Source organism: Arvicanthis niloticus, chromosome 22 (genome assembly GCF_011762505.2).
Source record: "Arvicanthis niloticus isolate mArvNil1 chromosome 22, mArvNil1.pat.X, whole genome shotgun sequence".
In the NCBI taxonomy this organism is placed as follows: domain Eukaryota; kingdom Metazoa; phylum Chordata; class Mammalia; order Rodentia; family Muridae; genus Arvicanthis; species Arvicanthis niloticus.
The window spans coordinates 14,247,915-14,269,215 of record NC_133429.1 but is presented as its reverse complement, the minus strand read 5'-3'; the positions used below and the strand labels follow the sequence as shown (position 1 = coordinate 14,269,215).

General features: G+C 39.9%; 1 protein-coding gene across 10 annotated transcripts in view; it reads right to left on the bottom strand.

Annotated features, from left to right (window-relative positions):
* Anks1b (ankyrin repeat and sterile alpha motif domain containing 1B) overlaps positions 1-21,301 on the bottom strand; it is a 1,013,218-nt gene that overhangs the window by 429,117 nt on the left and 562,800 nt on the right. For all 10 annotated transcript variants that reach the window (XM_076919966.1, XM_076919965.1, XM_076919964.1 and 7 more), the window contains exon 14: positions 19,777-19,837. In XM_076919966.1, the coding sequence (XP_076776081.1) occupies positions 19,777-19,837 (61 nt within the window). The remainder of the gene's footprint in view (positions 1-19,776; positions 19,838-21,301) is intronic.

The following is a 21,301-nucleotide window of genomic DNA, read 5'->3' as shown; positions in this document are numbered from 1 at the left end:
TAATCCCAGCACTTGGGAGGCAGAGGCAGGCAGATTTCTGAGTTCGAGGCCAGCCTGGTCTACCGAGTGAGTTCCAGGACAGCCCGAGCTACACAGAGAAACCCTGTCTTGAAAAACCAAAACCAAAACAAACAACAACAACAACAATAACAAAAACCACTACCTTTAGTATAGTAAATACAGCAGGCAAACATTTTCTTGGAACTCTATAAAGTAGGTTTTTGCTGTCCTTGTTTTTAAGGTTAAGGTCAGAGCAAGTGCCTTTCCAGGTTCACTTCTCTAGTAAGAGTGTGAGTGGCAAAGCCATGTCCTAGCCATTCTGAATAAAAAGTTTATGTTTATGGCTATAATGTACTGCATGTACTTGATCTCATCAGGATATAAAGTCTGTATTGTTTCCTATAAATAATCAGTTTAAAATTCAATGTCTTCCATATTATCCTTCCATTTTGAATATCCTCAAAAGTCTTGTTCCCTGAGCTTCTCAATGGTCATGGGGTATACTTACAGAACTTTGGCTACAATGACTTCTGTCAGTATTCTCATTATTTTGGTGTCCATCCTGTTCCCAAGTTAATCTTTTATCTTCTTAGGGACAATAAACTTTTAGATTCCTTTTGACATTACAGGTTCTTGACACCCAGTGAGTACTCAGAAACATTTGACTGAAATAAGACCCCTTGTAAATCAAGATGCCCTGAAGGGAGAGAGATATTAACTTAATATAGTCTAGGAAGAACCCCATCAGTTCTGTCTGCTAGTTGATCCAATGATTCTTCTTATGTTTGAATTTAGCTGTGTGAAGCACAAGTACAAAGTGGAACAGATAACATCCATTGGAGGGCAAGCCATGCTAATTTCTGTTGACTGGACCATTGAAGTGGTAATGAGGCAGAATTTCTGCCTTTGGCCAGAACAGACCTGAAGCTCTTTTGTCTTGTCATTCATCTTCTCCCTGGGGGATTAGCAACCCAGGCAGATAGTTCAGTTCTTACCAGGCAAACCCCCAAACTTCTTGGTGAAGTGACAAGAAATATGTACCTCAGTGCACATCTTCCCCAGAAGGCCCAAGGTGCACAGCTAGCTCTCTCTCTGATTCGCAGGCAACCTAGTCTGCCATAAAGTACAAGTCAGAGCACTGAGCTACAGGGAAAGACAAGCAAACAGAAGGAAAAAAAAAAACCACTCTGCATATTGATTTGCTCTAATGTGGCATTTGCACACATGAGCGGCCACAGTTCTTACAGACCGATGCCAGACTAATTCATCCCCAATACTGCCTGATCATGACGTTCCACTGCCCCTAAACTTATGCCAGCTTTATCTCCTGAGACAGCTAGGCTTCAAGTTAAAAGTTCACTACTCTCCGGCAAATTTACATTTCCACATAACCTATTTGCTCAGAACAGAAGTTTTCAACCAACAGTCTCATTTACTCATTTAGTACATTCCCATGCCTTGGAAAGCATTGAATTTCCTTCACTTGTAAATCAAAATTCTCCATGATTCCAGTTGCAATAGCTGATTTTTCTCCCCACAATAATTTTACTCTGACCTTGCCTGCTGGCAGACTACCCTCTTCAGAGCTTTAATACTGGCTTTCTCACGTATAAACATAGTTTCTTTCTGATGGTTTTATGTCCATTTAATCTGTAGGACCTGGCATTCAACAAATGTTTATGGAATAAATAATGTTTATTAATAATTATCCATGTTTATTTAGTAAAGATTTTTCCATGAATGGTGTCTTTGGAAACAAAAAAAATTAAAATAAAATGCACACTAATTCATTGTTTTTGAGGGTCGGAAACAATTTGAAGTTTCTGCAATGCCTGTAGGGTCTGTAGCTTCCTGTGTGTACCCTGAGGGTTTCCTGCTACAGACACCTGACATGGAGCACTGGTAACTTCCCTGCCTGCTGAAAGTGTGACGCTGCTCAACCACCTCACATTCAGAAGCCTGGTTCCTGGCAATATCAAATCAGTGATGCTTCCTTTCCTAGCTTGTATAGTATTGCCGTGATAACACATTGAGCAAATCCAACTTGCAGAGGTCAGAGTTCATTTTATTTTTTTTCAGCTCATGGTCTGTTGTGAAAGGAACTCAGGACATGAACTGAAGGCAGGAACCTGAAGGCAGGAACTGGAAGATGACTGCTTACAGCTTTGTTCCCTATGGTTTGTTCAGTCTCCTTTCTTATAGAGTTCAGGACCACCTGCTCCAGGGTAGTACCACCCGCAGTGAGCTGACCCCTCCCACATCAATCCTTAATCAAGAAAAGACCCCACAGACTCATCTATAGGTTAATGTGATAGAAGTATTTTCTCAACTGAAGTTCCTTCTCAGATGAGTCTAGCTTGTGACATGTTGATAAAACAAACCACAAACAATAACTGAAACAAGACACCTTTCATATTTAGAGAAAACAAAACACACTCAAAGATCCAGGCCCTTGCCCACAGTGATATTTAGTGGGAACTGTAGGCAGGATTCACATTCAGGGTTATAGGGCTTGAAATCTAGTCTTCAGATTTTTGGGTTTTTTGTTTGTTTGTTTTTCTCTAATACTTCACATTTCTTTTTGAACTAAAGCTTTGGTAGAAGTATCTAGTATTTTTTCGCATTATCTCCCCCAAGTGTCAGAAAACGCCTACCTGACAGTGGCCTGCTTAGTTTTGATAGGATCTTGGAGGCTGTAGATTCATTTCAATGTCTTCAAGGCCACCTCCTCTACAGAACCCAGAGCTCCCTGAGCTGGAAGCGTGGTAGTCGGCCGTGTGTGTGTGTGTGTGTGTGTGTGTGTGTGTGTGTGTGTGTGTGTGTACTACTCTTTCTGCCCAACCTTCGGTGATACACTTCTTCCATTAACACTGACTCAGAGGGCTACAAGCCACAAATCTGGCATCTAGGACGAGTTAAAGGCACTGTCAGTCTCCATTCAGGAAGCATGGTTTGACACAATATTCTGTGTCACAGAATTTTATAACTGGGCTATTATAATAGAATATCAGGGTAGAGATGGCTGCTCAGGATCTATCTCCTAGCTTCCTTTGCAACTTGGTGAGACCATATAACTAATTTTAGCCACTAGTTTGTTAGTGGAGTGAAATATGAATTAGAGCATCATGGTTTGGGTCTTAAATATTCCCCTAAAGCTTATATGGTAAAGGCTTGGTCTCCTGGTACTACTGGAAGGTGGTGGAAGCTTAGTTGGAGGAAGTACATCTTTAGGAGTGTACCTGGGAAGGATATTTTGGGACCCTGGTTCCTCCCATTCTCTCCTCTTCCTGACCACCATGAGGTAAGAAGCTTCCAGCTTTCACAGGGTCCTGACCTCAGTTTGCAAGCAGGGAAGCAGTCTAACCAAGAACAGAAACCTCTTACCCTGCTAGCTGAAATAAACCCAGTCTCTTTCCATTGATATCACCAGTAAATTCTGTCACAACCATGGAATGATGGTTCAAACACTGGCCGTGTCCTCAAGATGTCTACCATCAGGAACACTGATGGAGTGGAGAAACTGAGGACGTTTTCTTGCATCAAATACAGAAGCCATGCTTTAAAGGTAGCAGAATGACAGATAGAAATGTCAAGGCCATCGTAAGTCATTATGCCAACCTTTAATGATTGGCTCCGATTCTCACATGAGTGAGAAGTTAGCTCTTACGGTCTTTCTGTAGCCCAAATGATATCTACTTCCTTGGTTTTGCCAATCTTGTTCTCTCCTGCTCTAATCAACAGGACTTAACTTCAGATACACAAGGGCAGCTCTTATAAGAAAGCTTTCATGATCTACATTCTGAGGTTTCTACTCTAAGGAGCTGCTGTGTTCTCTTGCAACCTACTTTCCTTGGGTTTCCAGTCCTTTCTTATCTTTTGTGAAGGGAGCCTTGCTTTCAAATTGTACTTCTATACTTAAAGGTCATTTTCTTTTTCCTACTCAAATCCCATTCCTGTTCACTTTAAACAATTCCCGTTCATTCCTTTTACAATCTTTAGCTTCCTTAGGTTAGACCCAGTATGAACCATATCTTCTATTGGCTTCTTTTTTTTCTCTGCCTTTGTGACTCTTCTTGTTTATCATGTGCCATTAAGAAAGTCAAGCAACAGCTTTTCTCACAGTCTCAGAAAATACGGTCCTGACTTCTTTCTGCTTTTCTCAGAGCTCTTTAGCTGGGGATGTCTGGTGCAAACTAATTCTCACAAATTATTATGCAAGATTTTCTTTCTTTCTTTCTTTCTTTCTTTCTTTCTTTCTTTCTTTCTTTCTTTCTTTCTTTTTTACACATTATCTCCAATCCTTAAAACAGCTCTAAAAAAGAGGGGTCCTATTTTTCTCATACTGAGGCTCAAGGTGGATAAGGTGTCTGCTTCAGGAAGACTTATCCAGTTAAGTATAGAGATCTTCAAATAGAAGCCAGTCTGCATTAGTCATGGTGGCAGATGCCTCTCATCCCAATACTCAGAAAGCTGAGACATGAGGATCTAGAATGCAAGGGCTCCCTGGGCTACACACAAGGGCACCCTGGGCTACACACAAGGACCCCATGTATAAAACAAGGGCTGAGGATATAGCTTAGTGGTAGAGGACTTGGTTAGGAGCACAAGGCATAAGGCCCTGGGTTCAATCCCTAGTACCACAAAACAAAGGGAACCCCAAATCCAGGCTGCATCTTTTCTACTACATATACTATTTTTCAAACCAAAATTAAGACAAAGATGAAAGCTCCTGGGGAAAGAAGAACAAGGACTTAGTTGCAGCATCTCAGAACAGGAATGGTAGTATTAGGAAAGTAAAAACCCTTTCTGGCTTCCTGGCCTAGAGGATAGACTATCACAAGGATGATGAGAACCTTTAAGACCTACTCTGGCAAATAAAAAAATCTCTCACCTTTTGTCTAAGTCCCACAGAAGATTCTTCTATTTTTCTGACCTTGACAGATATTTCTCCCTAAGCCCTCTGAATTATTATGGAATAAAATGGCTTATTTTAATTTCCCTAGATGTCTTTATTGAATTCTTTCACAGTGTTTTATGGAAAATATCTGATTACTGATTCATAGAATAGAACATTATGAAATTTTATGCTAAGTGGCTGCCACAGTGGTATTCAGACCTAGAAGCTTCGGTACTTTCTGATTCTGACCTGGTCCCTGCAGGCTCAAAGGAGGCATGTTAAGCTCCTGCATTTTACAGTTTACCCCAATCACTGTACATCCTAAGTAACTAATAGAGAGAAAGTGATGGTTTCAGATTCCCAGCAAAAGCTTGAAGGATGATAAAGTGAAGCATGCTAACCCTGAAGTCAAAAGCTTGGGTTGTAGAATCATACTGAATTTGAATCTCACTGCTTTGATTTAAATGAAATTGGTCAACTTTCCTAATCTCTTTGCCCCTCTGTGTCATGGTCTTGTAAAGAGGGGATGATTCATAGATTGTTCCAGAGTATTTGTGAGGATTACATGAGATGACATAAGTGATTTGAAGCATGCCTGGCTCATATTAAGAATGACCTTAAAAGTTAACTATGTTTCTTGTCATTAGGAGGTACTAAGAGAAAAAGACCGTAGAATGTGAAAGACCCTGTGCGTACTCATGCCTTCTAATGTGCAAAAAATGAGAATCAGTAAGGTTGTGGTACTCCACACAATTTGCCTCATTCACCTTGGTTGGTGAGCATAATGCACAAGGTGCCAATGCCCTACGTGACAAACTGTCTTCCTCTGAGTAAGGAAGCGAATTCCTCATTGCAGACCTAGTAGTAATAGGTGAAACAAGTTTCCAGTGAGTGTGAACCTTACACTCATCATCACTAAACTTGTTTCTTCCTGATTGCAGGCAACTGGCCTCCCTTCATATAGAGTGTTTGCTTTATAAAACTTGTAATTATGAAATTCATGTTCTGCTCTCTTCTTTACATATGAGCTTTTCTTTCTTCTAGCCTCTTCATATTTTATCAGACAAAAATATGCTTTTTAAGGACCTGGGAGTCATCTGTTTGAAATACAATCATCAGTAAGTCTGGCTTGGCCATGGTAGGGACATTGTGACATGATTCCTGCCCCTGGAAAAGAGTCTCCAGGGTTTGGGCCTCCATGAGTATTGATGGTTACTCTGGGCATATTTTTTCCAAGTTTCTCCTTTGAGGAATATCCTCCTGCCAAGGTTAATGACTCCATGATAATCAGAGACAGTATGAGTAAATCTAATGTCTCAGTCAAATGGTAAACACTGAGACCTTCAGGGCAGTCCTTAAGACTGTGAGAAAGAACTCTGAATATATGAGTTCAAAAATATATAATTTCTCAACTATGCAAAATATAAGAATGCAACATGGATCCTATAAGGAACTTCACAGATCTAAAAGAACAAAGGCAGCTGCACTGAGCCAGCTTGTCAGAAAGACACTAAGGAAGGAGATAAAAAGATTTAGGGAGTGGTGATCACAAGGCAAGATCCCACCCAGCTCAGTTTTTTGTTTTTGCTTACAGAGGCAGGCAGATTCCTGAATTTCAGGTCAGCCTGGGACAGAGGGAATTTAGGTCCAGACCCAGGTATAGTAGGAATGGTAATTTCAAGGCAAGGGTCCCACTCAGCTAGCTTATTGTCTATGCTTAACAAAGGCAGGCAGATCTCTGAATTCCTTTGTAATGTTAAAAAATGTGCTAGTTTGCTGTCTCTAAGAATCAAGGGGCTGGGGTGATGAGATGTAGATTCATGGGATAATCAAAGGGGCCCCTGGGGTAATAACTGAATTGATATGTAAATAAAACAGGGCTTAAACTGTAAGAGGGGAGCTTTGTATGCCAATCACCTAGGCACTGTAGAAGACTATTTTGATAGGTGGGAACCAGCAAACACAGATGACTTAATTACACTGACCAACACATCCAGCAGTGTCCTTCAGTACTCTCCACTGCTATGCCTCAGTGCTTAGCTTCAGAGCTAAAGGTCATCTCTCTCTCCTGTTATAATAGTATAGAATGAAGTCTTTCAGTCCTATATAACTCTGATTATCATAATTTTTATTTTCATCTTCAGGTGGTACATATCTTGTTACAAATGTTTCTATGAAAACCAAAAATGAACAATAAACGAAGCTTGTTTTTCCTCCTCACCAATAAACAAGATTTTAATTTTTTTTTAATATTTTGCTTTATATTTATTTTTTAATTTATTTTTATATTTTATTTTTACTCCTCCCAGAATAAGGGAGGAATGAAAGAGAAATTATTTACAGCAAGTGACAGGTGTAGCTCAAATTTCTGTAGATCAACTACAGCCATCACTGAGGAGTTAGAATTTTTCAGTGCTCTAGTCAAACCAGCAATCTCAGCTTGGGAAGTCTGGTCAATGCCCTGGGACCTATCATCTACTTCCTTAGAAACTCTTTCTTTACGAAGTCTGTGGTTTGAGTAGAACTGTCAATGGAAGATTCTACAAAGAAAATCATGGCCACTCTTATGCCCTGCAATACGCTAGGTATCTCCAAACCTTGAAGAAGCAGGTAGTATGTGTTCAAATATTTAAAATGTACCAGACAAGCAGATACCTGGAGTCAGAGCTCTTGCTTCCATAGTGTTTGGATTTCACTGATGTAGTATCTCTTTTCTCTCTCTTCCAGTCTCCAGTTACACTATTATAATAGGGGGACAGAGATGACCTTTAACCCTGAAACAAAAGAGTTTCTAAGTACTGAGGCAAGCTAGGGGACTGTGCTTAAGGATTCTGCAGGGAAATTTGCTTGGTACAATTAAGCCATCTGTGTTTGTTAGTTTCAACTTATCAAAATTAGCCTCCTACTCTTCCACAGAGCTTAGGAGATTATCTTACTTACTGATGGTTGCATTTCAAAAACATAATGCTAAGGTCCTTAGAAAATAGCCTCCAGCCTCCACCTTTCAATCTGGTCCCACCTCTAGACCATGTTCTTATACATATCCTGCTACAGGACCTCTCCTCCTCTCCTCTCCTCTCCTCTCCTCTCCTCTCCTCTCCTCTCCTCTCCTCTCCTCTCCTCTCCCTCTCCTCTCCCTCTCTCCTCTCCCTCTCTCCTCTCCCTCTCTCCTCTCCCTCTCTCCTCTCCCTCTCTCCTCTCCCTCTCTCCTCTCCCTCTCTCCTCTCCCTCTCTCCTCTCCCTCTCTCCTCTCCCTCTCTCCTCTCCCTCTCTCCTCTCCCTCTCTCCTCTCCCTCTCTCCTCTCCCTCTCTCCTCTCCCTCTCTCCTCTCCCTCTCTCCTCTCCCTCTCTCCTCTCCCTCTCTCCTCTCCCTCTCTCCTCTCCCTCTCTCCTCTCCCTCTCTCCTCTCCCTCTCTCCTCTCCCTCTCCTCTCCCCTCCCTCTCCCCTCCCCTTCCCTCCCCTTCCTCTCCTCTCCCTCTCCCTCCCTCCCCTCCCTCTCCCCTCCCCTCCCCTACCCTTTCCTCCCTCCCCTCCCTCTCCCCTCCCCTCCCCTACCCTTTCCTCCCTCCTCCCCTCCCCTCCCCTCTCCTCCCTCCCCTCCCCTCCCCTCCCCTCCCCTTCCCTCCCGTTACCCTCCTTTTCTTTTTATTTATTTATTGGGTGGTGATGGATGTGTACCATGGTATGTGTAGGGAGATCAGAAGACAACTTGAGGGAGTCAATTCACTCCTTCAGCAAGCTTGGTGGTGACTACCTTTATCTAACAGGCCATCTCACCAGTCCTGTTTTCTTTGGCTAGTTTCTTTGTCTGCAGACAATGAGCTCCAGAATCATTCCACCAAGATGGAAAGCTACAGCTAGGCACATGATGAGTTGGCCATCTAAAGCTCTCCTACTGTCCATAGACTTCTTTCCTGTCCTCAATGATATGGACTCGATAGAACAAGGCTACTTCTTCCTCAAGTTGAAAGAGCAGAAGTACAAGGAAGTCAGGCTCCTCCTGAAGAATGCAGACCCCAAGTGCACATGTCATTTACCAGGATATAGTCACTGGATTAGAATGAGTGGAGTAACCCACCAGAGGCCACTGAGGCAGTCATGCCCTGGAGAAGGACTTGTACCAGATCTTCTTAGATTTATATTGTCTGGTTCTGCTCATATCGACTGGAACCTCTGTGGCTTTCTGGAGAAGCATTTCCTAGATAAGAAAGTGAAACTCAACAAAAACATTGATAAGTAACTACTCAACCACTGTGGGCTGGCATTCCTCCAGGATTTTATAATACTAATTTTTACATATCAATCTATCAGATCTCTCTCTCTCTTTCTCTCTCTCTCCCTATGCTCCTCTCTTCCTTTCTCTCTCTTCCCCATGCTCCTTCCTCCCTTTCTCTCTCTCTCTCTCTCTCTCTCCCTCTGCTCCTCCCCCTTTCTCTGTCTCTCTGTCTGTCTCTCTCTCTCCCTCTGTTCCTCCCCCCTCTCCCTCTGCCTCTCTCTCTCTCTCTCTCTCTCTCTCTCTCTCTCTCTCTCCCTCTCTCTCCCCTTTCTCTCCCTTATTAGATTCTTTACTGGCCCTTCCAGTGACTGCCCAGTGTCAGTATGATGCATATGTTTCCACTCTGTTTTATGTATAAAATTACCATTAAGATGTAAACAGTGAAAGCATAAATAAGAACTAGAAGGCCTCAGGACATGCACATACACTAAGACATAGGTTAAAGAAGACATCACTATGATAAGCATGGGGATATGGATAAAGCTTATCTTAAAAATTTCAGAACTAAGCGTTTTAGGAGAGATGACAGAGGTTCTGGTTAGTCAACAAAATGATGGACTGGGTATTAGGACTATCTTGTACCTCACTGGTACAAATTGGCACAATTATGCTCTAATTGTACTTTGAGAGAAAAGTTTTAACAGGAAGGGTGATATGTAGGAGGAGCTAAGGTGGGAGAAGTACTGAGAGGAAGAAAAGGAGTAAGGAGAGGAAGAGAAGAAGGAGAGGAGAAGCTAGGTAATGAGAGAGAGAGAGAGACAGAGAGAGAGGGGGTGGGGGGAGACAGGGAGGCAGATGTTCATGTGTCTCCACCAGTCAAAGATAGTTGATATATCTAGGTTGGGTATTGGGTTACACTTCTGATTGAGCATTACCAAACTTATAAAGCCTTTGATTAACATTTTCAAAAAGTGTATAAATGCAAAAAGGAAAAGGGGGCATGGGATAGGGGTTTTCTGGGGGGGGGAATGGGGAAAGGGGATGGCATCTGAAATGTAAATAAAATATCCAATAAAAAAAAGAACAGAAAAAAATTGTTGTAGTGACATAAAAATGAAATAGAAACAAGCCAATGGATCCCTTTATTCAAACTACTAACTCACAAAGACTTAAATTCAAATCTAATAAAAAGTACTTGATTATGTAGTCATTAACAGAATTCAAATATCAAACAATTATCAAATTATTTTGTTCAAACATGAATGTCTAACTCTCATGCATATGGATCTCTGTCTACATTTGTTTACTAAATTGGCAGACATTTCTTTTTTATTGAATTATTTAGACAATAAAGTAATGCATATTCTTTGTAACAATTTCAGAGAGTTTAGAAACAATGATGACAAAATATGAAACTCACAGGCTATCTTACCAAGGGACAGCCACCACTGATGCTTTTGCATCTGTCCATGTTGACTTACAACTGTTGGAAGAATACTGCAGACCTTCAAATTAGTTCTACTTTTACTTCTCATTTTGCTAATACAAAATCAACAATTGCAACTTCTATAAACTAGGCAATATACTAAAATTCTCAGAAACCTCTAGAGCCAGAGATTAAATCACTCAGACAGTGTTTCAGCCCTCAGAGCTTAAACCATCCTCAGCACCAATGGCTTAAACCAATGGCTTCCATATTCCTACTAAGATGGTTCATTAAGTCCCACTTCAAGCATTCTACTGCTGTTTTCCCAATCCAAAGTCCCCAAATCCACATTCCTCCAAACAAAAGCATGGTCAGGCCTATTACAGCAATATCCCAGTCACTAGTACCAATTTCTGTCTTAGTTTGGGTTTTATCGCTGTTGAGAGACACCATGACCAAGGTAACTCTTATAAAAGAACATTTAATTGGGGCTGGTTTACAGTTTTAGAGATTCAATCCATTATCACCATCAGGACCCATTATTATCATCAGAGAGCATGGAAGCATCCAGGCAGACATGGTGTTGGAAGAGCTGAGAGATCTACATCTTGATATGAAGTCAGAAGCAGGGGATTCTCACATTGGGTGGAGCCTGAGCATAGGATCACAAAGCCCAAGCCCACAATGATCACTTTCTCTGACAAGGCCACACCTAAATCTACAACGCCACACATCCTAATGGTGCCATTTCCTATGGGCTAAGCATATTTAAACCACCACACATTAGCTGACTATAACTCATCAAATTGATTTTCTCCCTCAGCTTTTTAAAGTAGGGGTTTATGAGAAAGGCCAGGGCTGCCTGGAAATATGCAGTTGAAGCTGCCTCAAACTTATGATGCTCCTGCCCCCACCTTCTGAAGATAAACGTATGCCACCATGCCAGACTAGTATTTTAAAATTGTCTATATAGACTACGTGCAATTGTCCAATGTGGATAAACAAGTGGTGTTTCTATTAGGTAAGCACCAAAGCTTATGCATGTGCGCGTGCACACACACACACACACACACACACACACACACACACACACACACACACTTTTGCAATCTTTATTTTCATAGATCATTTTGTCAATTTCTCATTTTTTTCTTATTCCTGTTTCTTTTCTTATGACTGACCATCCACTGTTAGTCTGGGGTATATATTTCCATCCTTTCATTCTATGCAATCATATACAGATGGCTAGATAGACACTATGGTTTGAAAACAAATCCATGCTATGTACATTAATATCTTCTCAACATATGTATAATATCTAATGATATATGTCGGAAAGAATAAACCCTTATTCATGTTTAATTTTTTTCTTTTAATAGTGTAGTAGATAAAAAGCAAAAGAGAAATTAAAGAAGCAAGATATCATCTCTTAAGGCTGACTATGTACCAGGAATGCAACCACTCGAGGCTAACTATGCACTAGGAATGAGACCACTTTATTTCCGATTAGAGCTTCCAAACTAGCCATGCAAGAACAAGGACCTGAATTTCACATCTAAAACCCATGCCATTATCCCACACCGCCCAAAGGCTGAATTTAATCTAATCTCAGCTCTTGGGAGGTAGCAACAGGCAGATCTGTGAGCTTGTGGCACACCCTTGCCTCCTAGATGAGTCTTAGGTTACAATCAGAGACCCTGTCTTAAAAATCAAACAAACATGGATGGTACTTGAGGACTAGTATCTGAGGTTGTCCTTTGTCCCGCACAGGAATCTAAAAATACATATGCACCTGTACAAACGTGAACATTCAACACACACACACACACACACATACATGCACATCAATAATAAATAATTCCTAGGAAAGTAGTGGGCCCATGACTCTAGGATATATTTAAACCAATGTTGGTTGATATTGACTGTGTCTCAAGGCTACTGGAAGCATTCCAGGTGGATGATGGCTCATATTCAACCATCTAGGCCTCTTCTAGAGGATTTGATATTTTGTGGAACTCTAGCAATGTATGCTCAATGTATTATTTATTGACAACTGATGCATTATAGGCAAATAATAGGCCACAGACTATTACTTGACTACGTCACCCTTATGGTAAGCCTGATATCACATATGACCATTGTGTGCAATTTCATAAGTAGAGAATGGAAACCACACCCCAACACTCAAAATGCATATTATACAAGTTATTTTAGTTGCAAAGGACTATTTGGGATACATAGTATCAAATTCTGGTGTCTATTGTGCTGAGCACAATAAACAAGACTTCCTGACAGAGACTGGTTGATTCAGGCTGGCCTAGCAACTGCTGTAATTCAAATTCTTACATAAATATTCTATTATTAAGTGATTCCTTTGCTTTAACCCATCCAAACTACATGACTAAATCATTCAGTGAAGTGTTACATAAAATAACAATAAAAATAAGTCTCTGAATTTAGATAAAATAGTGTGCTTGTCTGCTAATGTATTCTGCTACCCACCTTCCCCAGTTGGCTCTATTAAAAATAGTACTGTAAAGAGAAATAAAAATCAAAAATAAAGCATGCTCGTTGCAAAGCATTTCACTAAGAGGCTTTTATGTACAGTTTAACGGTTCATGGGAAAGCGAATATTCTTAGAGGTGAGGAAAATTCTTCCTCTGAAGATAAGCCACACCCAGATCATTATTTGAGTCCTGGAGCATCGCCAGGGGTGTGCTGTCATGTGTGAGGGCTGTACCTCACTCACACTCAGCACCACTCAGTCAGCTCTTTAGGAGAGCTTCTAGGCTAGCCCATGCCCTCAGTGTAGGTGATCATTAAACTTTAGCAAGAGTAAGTGAGATTGTGGGGCTATCTTTGTGCCCAGGACTTCGTAATTTCCACTAAACAACCTGAAATTCATCTATCCAATATATAATGTACTCTGTGATCAAATTCTTTACACCCTTATTTGGGTAGTTTTCATTTATAACTAAAACTTAGATGAAACTTTTAGGCGATAAAATGCTGGTTCGTTTCTTTGTGGATACAGTTTAACTTTCAGGATATAAAAATGCATCCCCAAAATATATTTAAAAGTTATTTTTATTTTGTGTATATATTTGTCTCTGCCTTTCATATGTGTATCGTGTACATGCCTGGTGCCTGGGGGCTAGAAGAGGATGCCAGATCCCTAGAAGTGGAGTTGCAGATGGTTGTGAGCTGTCATGTGGGGCCGGGACCTGACTCCAGGTACACAGAGAAAGAGAGAGAAACATACAAGCACACACAAACTACACACACACTTACATACCAAACACACAGATACATACAAATGTGACATAATACACATTCACACATACACATAGTCACATGCACACACACATGCACACACACACATGCACACACATTTAAAGGAGCACACATACATGCTCATATGCATACACACATAGAAACACACACACTTACATGCACACAGCTACACACACATGCACTCATATAATCACACACTAAATAAATAAATGTAAAAATACATTTTAATAAAATGCTACCTTTTTAGACATAATTTCAGTCTAACTCTGTCCATCTGTCAGCACTCTCTTTTGTCTTAATGGAAATTATTTAAAGGAAGGAGGGACCTTATAAGCTCCACCATTGTATTATAAAGTCTAGTGCTTGGTTAGTGCTTGGTTAGTGAAGCCGGAGGGGACGGTTGTTCTTGCTACTTAAGTGGATCTCAGTCTCATCAAGAAGATTATCAATTGATTTTTAGAAAGTACGAGAATTTGAAGAAATAAAGAGCTTCCTTGTGACATAATGGCAACGGCTAAGTAATAAAGTCAGAGGAAGATTTCACATAAAAACTGCTGCCTACTGATACTCCAGCTACAATCTTCACTGATCAGAAAGATAAAGCAGATTTTCCAAATGTCTTTGTGTGTCATGCGCTCTAAAGAGAAAGGCAAGTCATGCATGCATAGATAAGAAGACAAGAGAATTTATACTTCATTGATTGCTTGCTACATTCTAGGCTATAGCAATACAGCATACAATAAAATCGGTGAGAAAGTTGATAGCAAAGAGGCCACAATAACGGTCAATTGAAAAATTAGAAATTGAAGCCCAGGACCATTTAAAATTTAAACTCTGCAGAAATTCTTTGTATGCAAGCCCAGCACGTGGACACAACAGTGCAGAACATCCTATCACATCACGTATACAACAGTGCCTAAGAACTGGCCATGCAAGTCCAGGGTGGTCAGTGTCACTGCATTCTACTCTTCACACTCATCTGTTACCAATATGAATCTGGCTTCAAGTGGAAAGTCAGAAATGCTTGTGGGTAGAGGAATTTTAATCCAGCAATATGACTGTTCTGGCAAGGGAATCACATCCAAAGACCTTCTAGGTCTGTGTGATCCAGCTGGAATCCATACCTTTAACCCTTCTGGCTGTTTTACATGTATCCAATACAATTGAAGAATCAGAAAGCCTGACAATATTGCAGAAAGCAGAGGCCATCTGAAAGAAAGCCACAGAGGAGAGATTTTTGCCTGGAACCATCTCCAGAGGAAATAACAGTTTTTAAAAATTCAGCTGGATGCCCAGCAAGACTCTGGAGTTGTGGGAGCCTTGAACCCAGAGCAAGGAACAACACTGCAGCCTCTGAGATAGGGAATCACAATAAGCCACCCACAAACATAATTTGAATTATATAGACAGACTTTTCCTACATTAAACAATGGGAAACTCCATGTCAAATCCCTTAAATTCGAGGGTAGGACTTGAGGGGATAGAAATGAATGTTACTTGGAAAAAGTCATTGCAGAACTCACTGCAACTGTGGCTACTTGAGGAAATTTCTCTCTACTTTTAATTGCAATCTCTATATTTTTCCTCTCAAAAAACAGGTTGAAAAAATAGCTGTATGAAAAAGAAAAATTATTTATGATAATACAAAAACTTGAGGGACAAGAGTCAAAGGAAAAGAATAGGAATTAATTGTGAATCTATAGTACCTAATGAAATTGAGGACAGCTCATTGATAATGGGCAAGAAGCCTGGCTCAACCGCATCGTGCCGGGTATGGAATGCAAGTGTTTGTCTAGTTTATGTGTGGATTCATAACGATCTAACTGTACCTTGATAAACAGGAAGGGGGAATATGATTACCTGAAGGACACTGAATTATAGAAAAAAACTGCTAAAATGTTCTATGTCCTATATGTTTTAAAATGTTTTAACAGCGGCGTGGAAGTCACATGTGTTATATTGGGGATGATCTTTCCCCTCCCCTACATGGGGACAGCTCAATTAATCAGCTGAAGAAGGACAGACCATTCTTCAGATTGGCAAACTGAAGACCTTGATGCTAAAATGGACAGTTGCTGAAGGACAGATGATCAGGACTGCAGTTATGAAGGACCCTTACAGCAATGGATCTTCATTGGACATTTGGATCGTTAAGTTTGAGGTATTGATAATTGTTTCTGTTGTAAAGTTAAACTTTGTATGATTTTTTTTTAGCTTAAACAGAAAAGGAGAAGATGTAGAAGTATTTTAATTGAGCAATATGGCTGCTCTGGCAAGGGATCACATCCAAAGGCCTTCTAGGTCTTGTGTAATCCAACTGGAATATACACCTTCAACCCCTCTGGCTGGAATATAGACATGCCCTTAGTACAGACCTTAAATCCCAAACAGTGATGTCTTATTGAAGGGCAGACAAAGTGATGAATCAGAGAAAGATTTGACAGAATGAATCAGAGATAGGATATTTCCAACTCTCAGGAGCACAGCACAGCATAAAGATGCTACTTAAGAGAGAGAGAGAGATTGAGAGATAGAGAGAGAGAGAGAGAGAGAGAGAGAGAGAGAGAGAGAGAGAGAGAGAGAGAGGCAGTTTTACTAGGACAGTAGGACAGTTTTACAGAGACAGGCAGAAAGAACAAGCTAAACACAAGTGAAGACAGAATGAGCCAGAGAATGAGAAGGAATCAGAAGAACAGAACATATTGCTAGAGTTAGTCTGAGGCCAAGCAAAGCAATCCTGTCAGAAGCAAAGAGAAAACAGTTTGAATCAGTCAGCTTTAAGAGAAGTTTTGAGTCAGAACAACAGAGTTGATCCAGGCAGCCAGTCAGAGTTCAAAAAAAGCTAGAAGAGTGAACTTATTCAGCAGTAAACCTCTGAGATGGCAATTACATCTGGCATATAAAGGATACTTTTGCCTTTGTGAAAATTATATGTTTGTGTGTGCAAAGTTAGAACCTGAGAACTGGCCGAGAATAAATTCAGTAAGTTTCATTTAGTTTTATTTTTACTTTGGTCTTGGACAGCTGAGCTTGCTGGTTAAGTTTCAAATGACTATGTAATTAGTGAGGACTCCCACACCCCCCCACAGGAAACTGGCTCTATTGAGTAGAATCATTGTATTATGATATTGTCATATGACTTACACAAAATACTCCCCCTGAACTCTTTCAGATTTTTAGGATGGATGATGAGGGAGTTCCAACTTCATTCCTGGTTGGTCCAAAACTGTTTATAAGTAAACACCTGACTTTTGGGGGGCACATAAAAATACTGAAGCTGAGCAGGTGGAAGCATGGCCTGTCTACACTATTCCTTCATGTGTCTCCATTACCTAGGCATTTTCCCCCTGAAAATGCCCTCTGAGTTTTTAAGCACCAAATGCCACAAATGCTTAAAAGTTTTGTTAATACCAGTCATTGATACCTCAGTGGCCTTCTTAAGCTAAATGCTACTGTCTGATAAGTCATACTCTCTATTACAATATTTATTCTGAATTTATTTTCTACTAATTTTACTGTTCATATTATCTCCACTGTCAGAGGGAGGGAGGGAGGTTGAGAGAGAGAGAGAGAAAGAGAGAGAGAGAAATGAGATTCCAATGAAGTTAATTTAGAATAATTGAATAAGAAATATATACTTTATCTTTACTTTATCAGTGTTCTCTGGACATTTTAATTCCCCTGAGAGAACTGGGATTTTCTGGTATGAATTTTCTAGTAGATTTCTATTCCAGTTGACAAATTATGACAGTTCCAGGGAATTTAGTACATCTAATGCTAAGATCATAAGAATAGCTAATATCGTAAAATACTTTATACAACGTCTTAGAGATATTTGTTTATATATTCATCATCCTCATGGTATATCAAGGTGAGAGCCAAAATATAACACATATCTGCTTATAACTTGCATTGTACTCCATTGCACATGTCTCTACCACACACCTATATTAGTGTCTTCATCCTAAGTGTGCTAAGGTCAAGCACTCAGTAGATAGTAGTAAGGCTGTACATTGTATTCATATCTATCTGACTCTCATTTCACTATGTGATTTTCAACCACACTCAGTACTCAAAATGTTATCTGTGGAGTGACATCTTCATGTGGTTGTTATGTGTGTGTGATGTGGTATGTGTGTGTGTGTGTGTGTGTGTGTGTGTGTGTAAGGGGTGTGCTGCAGGCTTTTAAAGCTTTGATTTATGGCCAGCTTAAGGACCAATTGGAATGTTACATGCTATGGCCAATCAGTTAGTACATAATTAGTGTGTAATTAAGAGGCAGAACTAAGGCACCTGCAGAGCTGGCCTTTGTCAATAATAATGATTCTTTGTGGATAGCACCTCTGCTTTCATTTCAATGCCAATGCAGAAACTAGTAAATAAAGGTGGTGGTGGGGGGTATGGTAAGAGCTGACACAGAAAACTGCAAGGAACAGCCTGCGAATTTGTTTAATACTGACATGTTAATATTGCTTCATTATTTTAAGGATGGTAAGATCTGGAGCCCTTTTATAACTTTCAAATACAGGATTGAGAATGTTGAAACAACACACCAAACTTTTATGTGTGTGTTTGTGTGTGCATGTGCAGGTGACCAGGCACATGCAGTTTTGCTATGAAATTCACATTTTTTTCACCATTCCTGTTTAACATGGAGAGATGGTCATTATGCTGTAGACCTAGCTATAGGAACTCTAGACACATCTAGTATCAAGGTTTAAAGTAATATGCGTGCCTTGGTACCTACTGCCAATCTCCAGGGAGACTGTTACAGATGTAGACTGATCTGATAGAGGATGGGGAAGAATGTGATGGGGAGAGGAAGTTTGTGGTTGGGCAGTTAACTGTCCCACTCCCATCTTTTCAGACATGTAATCAGGCTGCCAAGTCATGCTGTATTACCATTTCATCTGAACCACCGCTGAGGGACAACCTGAGTTACTTGTGGAGGAGCAATAAGAGCAGCCAGAGTCATTGATGTTTACACAACATTGCAGCTTGGACAGCTGGCTTGCCATTACCTAAGGTTCTGCCAGTTACCTGACAGGACACATGATCTGACAAGGCCATTCTAGGAATCATAGTATGAGACTTTAAGCTACCCTCGTGAGGTGGTAGCTTGTTGTTATTTAAATTTCAATAGTGTGTTTATCATTGATTTGACATATTAATTTTGAACATTTAAACAGTTCCATTAAAATGCTTTGTGTTTTAATGACTATGTTGTTTAGCCCCCTCTAATATCTTGCTTGTTAGGTAAGTACTTTATTCACCTTATCCTAGGCTGTGCTCTGATGAGGGAGTTTAATTAATTTCTTGAGTATGAATATAGTGATTTCTAAAGGCATAGATAGCTGTTATTTGGCACCATCTATCAGAGTTAAACACATAGTCATTAAAATGGTTTCAAATGGTCTTTTACTCTGAGCTGAAATTGTATAGAAGAAACTTTTTCAGCAATATATTATATTGTGATGGCAAAAGCAACTCCTCAAGAGATTCTCTGCTAGACACTATGGGATCAAAGAAGGGGAGTAATATATAGTTTTTGCCAAATGGTATTTCAAACTTAGAAGCCATTAATTACTTTCACTACAATAAATGGGACATTTTGCTGAATGAAAAATAGCATATCACATCATCAGATTTCACACCACTTTGAAGTGCTTTGTAATCCATCCAACCTAAGCTGAAGCTTCATTCATCAAGATTACATGACACCATAAAAAAGCAACACGGGAAAAAGTCTCAATTTGCCAAATCAATACACTCAGTTGATGTTTTAGGTGAAGGTTGTTGCATCTGAGAGTTGAAGGAAATCATTTGCAGCTACTCATGATAAAATAGGACATTACTTAAGGACTTTGCTCATTTTCTGGCTATTGCTTAAGCAGAGTTACTAATCACATTGTAGAAGACAGTTTCTGAATTTGTGGTCTTACCGTTCATCCCTTCAAGTTCACTGTTGATTCCAACATCAATTGAATTCATTATTTTGTCGATCTGTGAAAAGTAAAAACCATGTTAGGTCTTTATGAGCACTTTAATCATTGCATTCAGAAACAACCATTAAGTGCTGCAATCATATATTCTTGGTGCTACTACCACAGCCAACTAAAGTTCAGAGACCCACAGTACAAGATTTAAAGGCAAGCAAGCATCTTTTGATTTTTAAAAAATACATAACTTGGGCTGGAGAGTTGGCTCAGCGGTTAAGAGCACTGACTGCTCTTGCAGAGGTCCTGAGTTCAATTCCCAGCAACCACATGGTGGCTCAGAACCATCTGTAATGGAATCCCTCTTCTGGTGTGTCTGAAGAGAGTGACAGCCTACTCATATATGTAAAATAAATAATTAAAAAATTACATAACTTATGAACTCACCTCTTTTTATGCATACATGACTCGTTAAATTAGGAACTATGAAGTCTTTAACCAGAAAAGGAAGGGAAGAGGACGGGTTCAATATCAAGGTCTATGTTCTTTGTGACATTCTCCTTCTCTCAGAAGTCATGCACTCTCACTAGGAAAGGCGGGTTTCAGTTTGTCGGTGCAGCTATTGGAGTCATGTTTTAACTGAATGGGTTGAACAATCACAGGCTAGTTGGTGGCATTAATTAAAGACTATAGCCACCAAAACAACTCGAGTCTATAAGTTAGATGTTCCAATGTTATCTTACAAAAAAAGGGATTTCAAGCAAGACTCCAAGAGTTAAAAATTTAAAAATGGATATACTAATAAAAAATATTGGTATGTGGATTTGAAATTTAGACTCCGAATTCTAAATTCTAGCCATGTAAAATCTCTCCTCCTGTATCAGTCACCTGCAGATAATGAAAGGTGTCAAGAGGACAACAAACATCACTCAAGTGTTCCATTTTGGTCAGTGTGGAAAAAAAAATGTGGAGATATCAACTGATTTTCCCAAACAGCTCAATTTAGAAAGTCGATATCAGAATCACATCTATTTTTGGTACTCAGAGTATAAAAGTGACCTCATGTACTTCAAAGCTAAATCCACCCGGCATGGCCTTTTCACAAACAAAAAAAATGTGACATGTTAGGATAAAATATTGATAGAAACCCATATCCATTCTTTAATAGAAGTCAAGAAAAAGCAAGAAACATTATTATTATGTTATGATGTAATTCTCTTAGGGAGAAATGAGACTGTACAGTTTTACAAGGGGCCTTTATTTTTGGAATAATTCTTCAGACTTTGTCTCTAAGTGGGGTTTAGAGTAGTGAGACCTGACACTGAAATGCATTTTCTCCTTTAATGTGCCCCTGATAGCTACAAATGAAAAATATTAAATGATGTGTATTTGTTGCACGGTTCTTGAACAAGAGCCTGGATTGCTGGCTTTTCTGTTAAGATTAAAATCATACAGATCTGTTTCAAACACATAAGACACTTTAAAGAAGGAAGGCAGGCTAACAAAAAGTCTAGCAAGCAGCTAAATGACA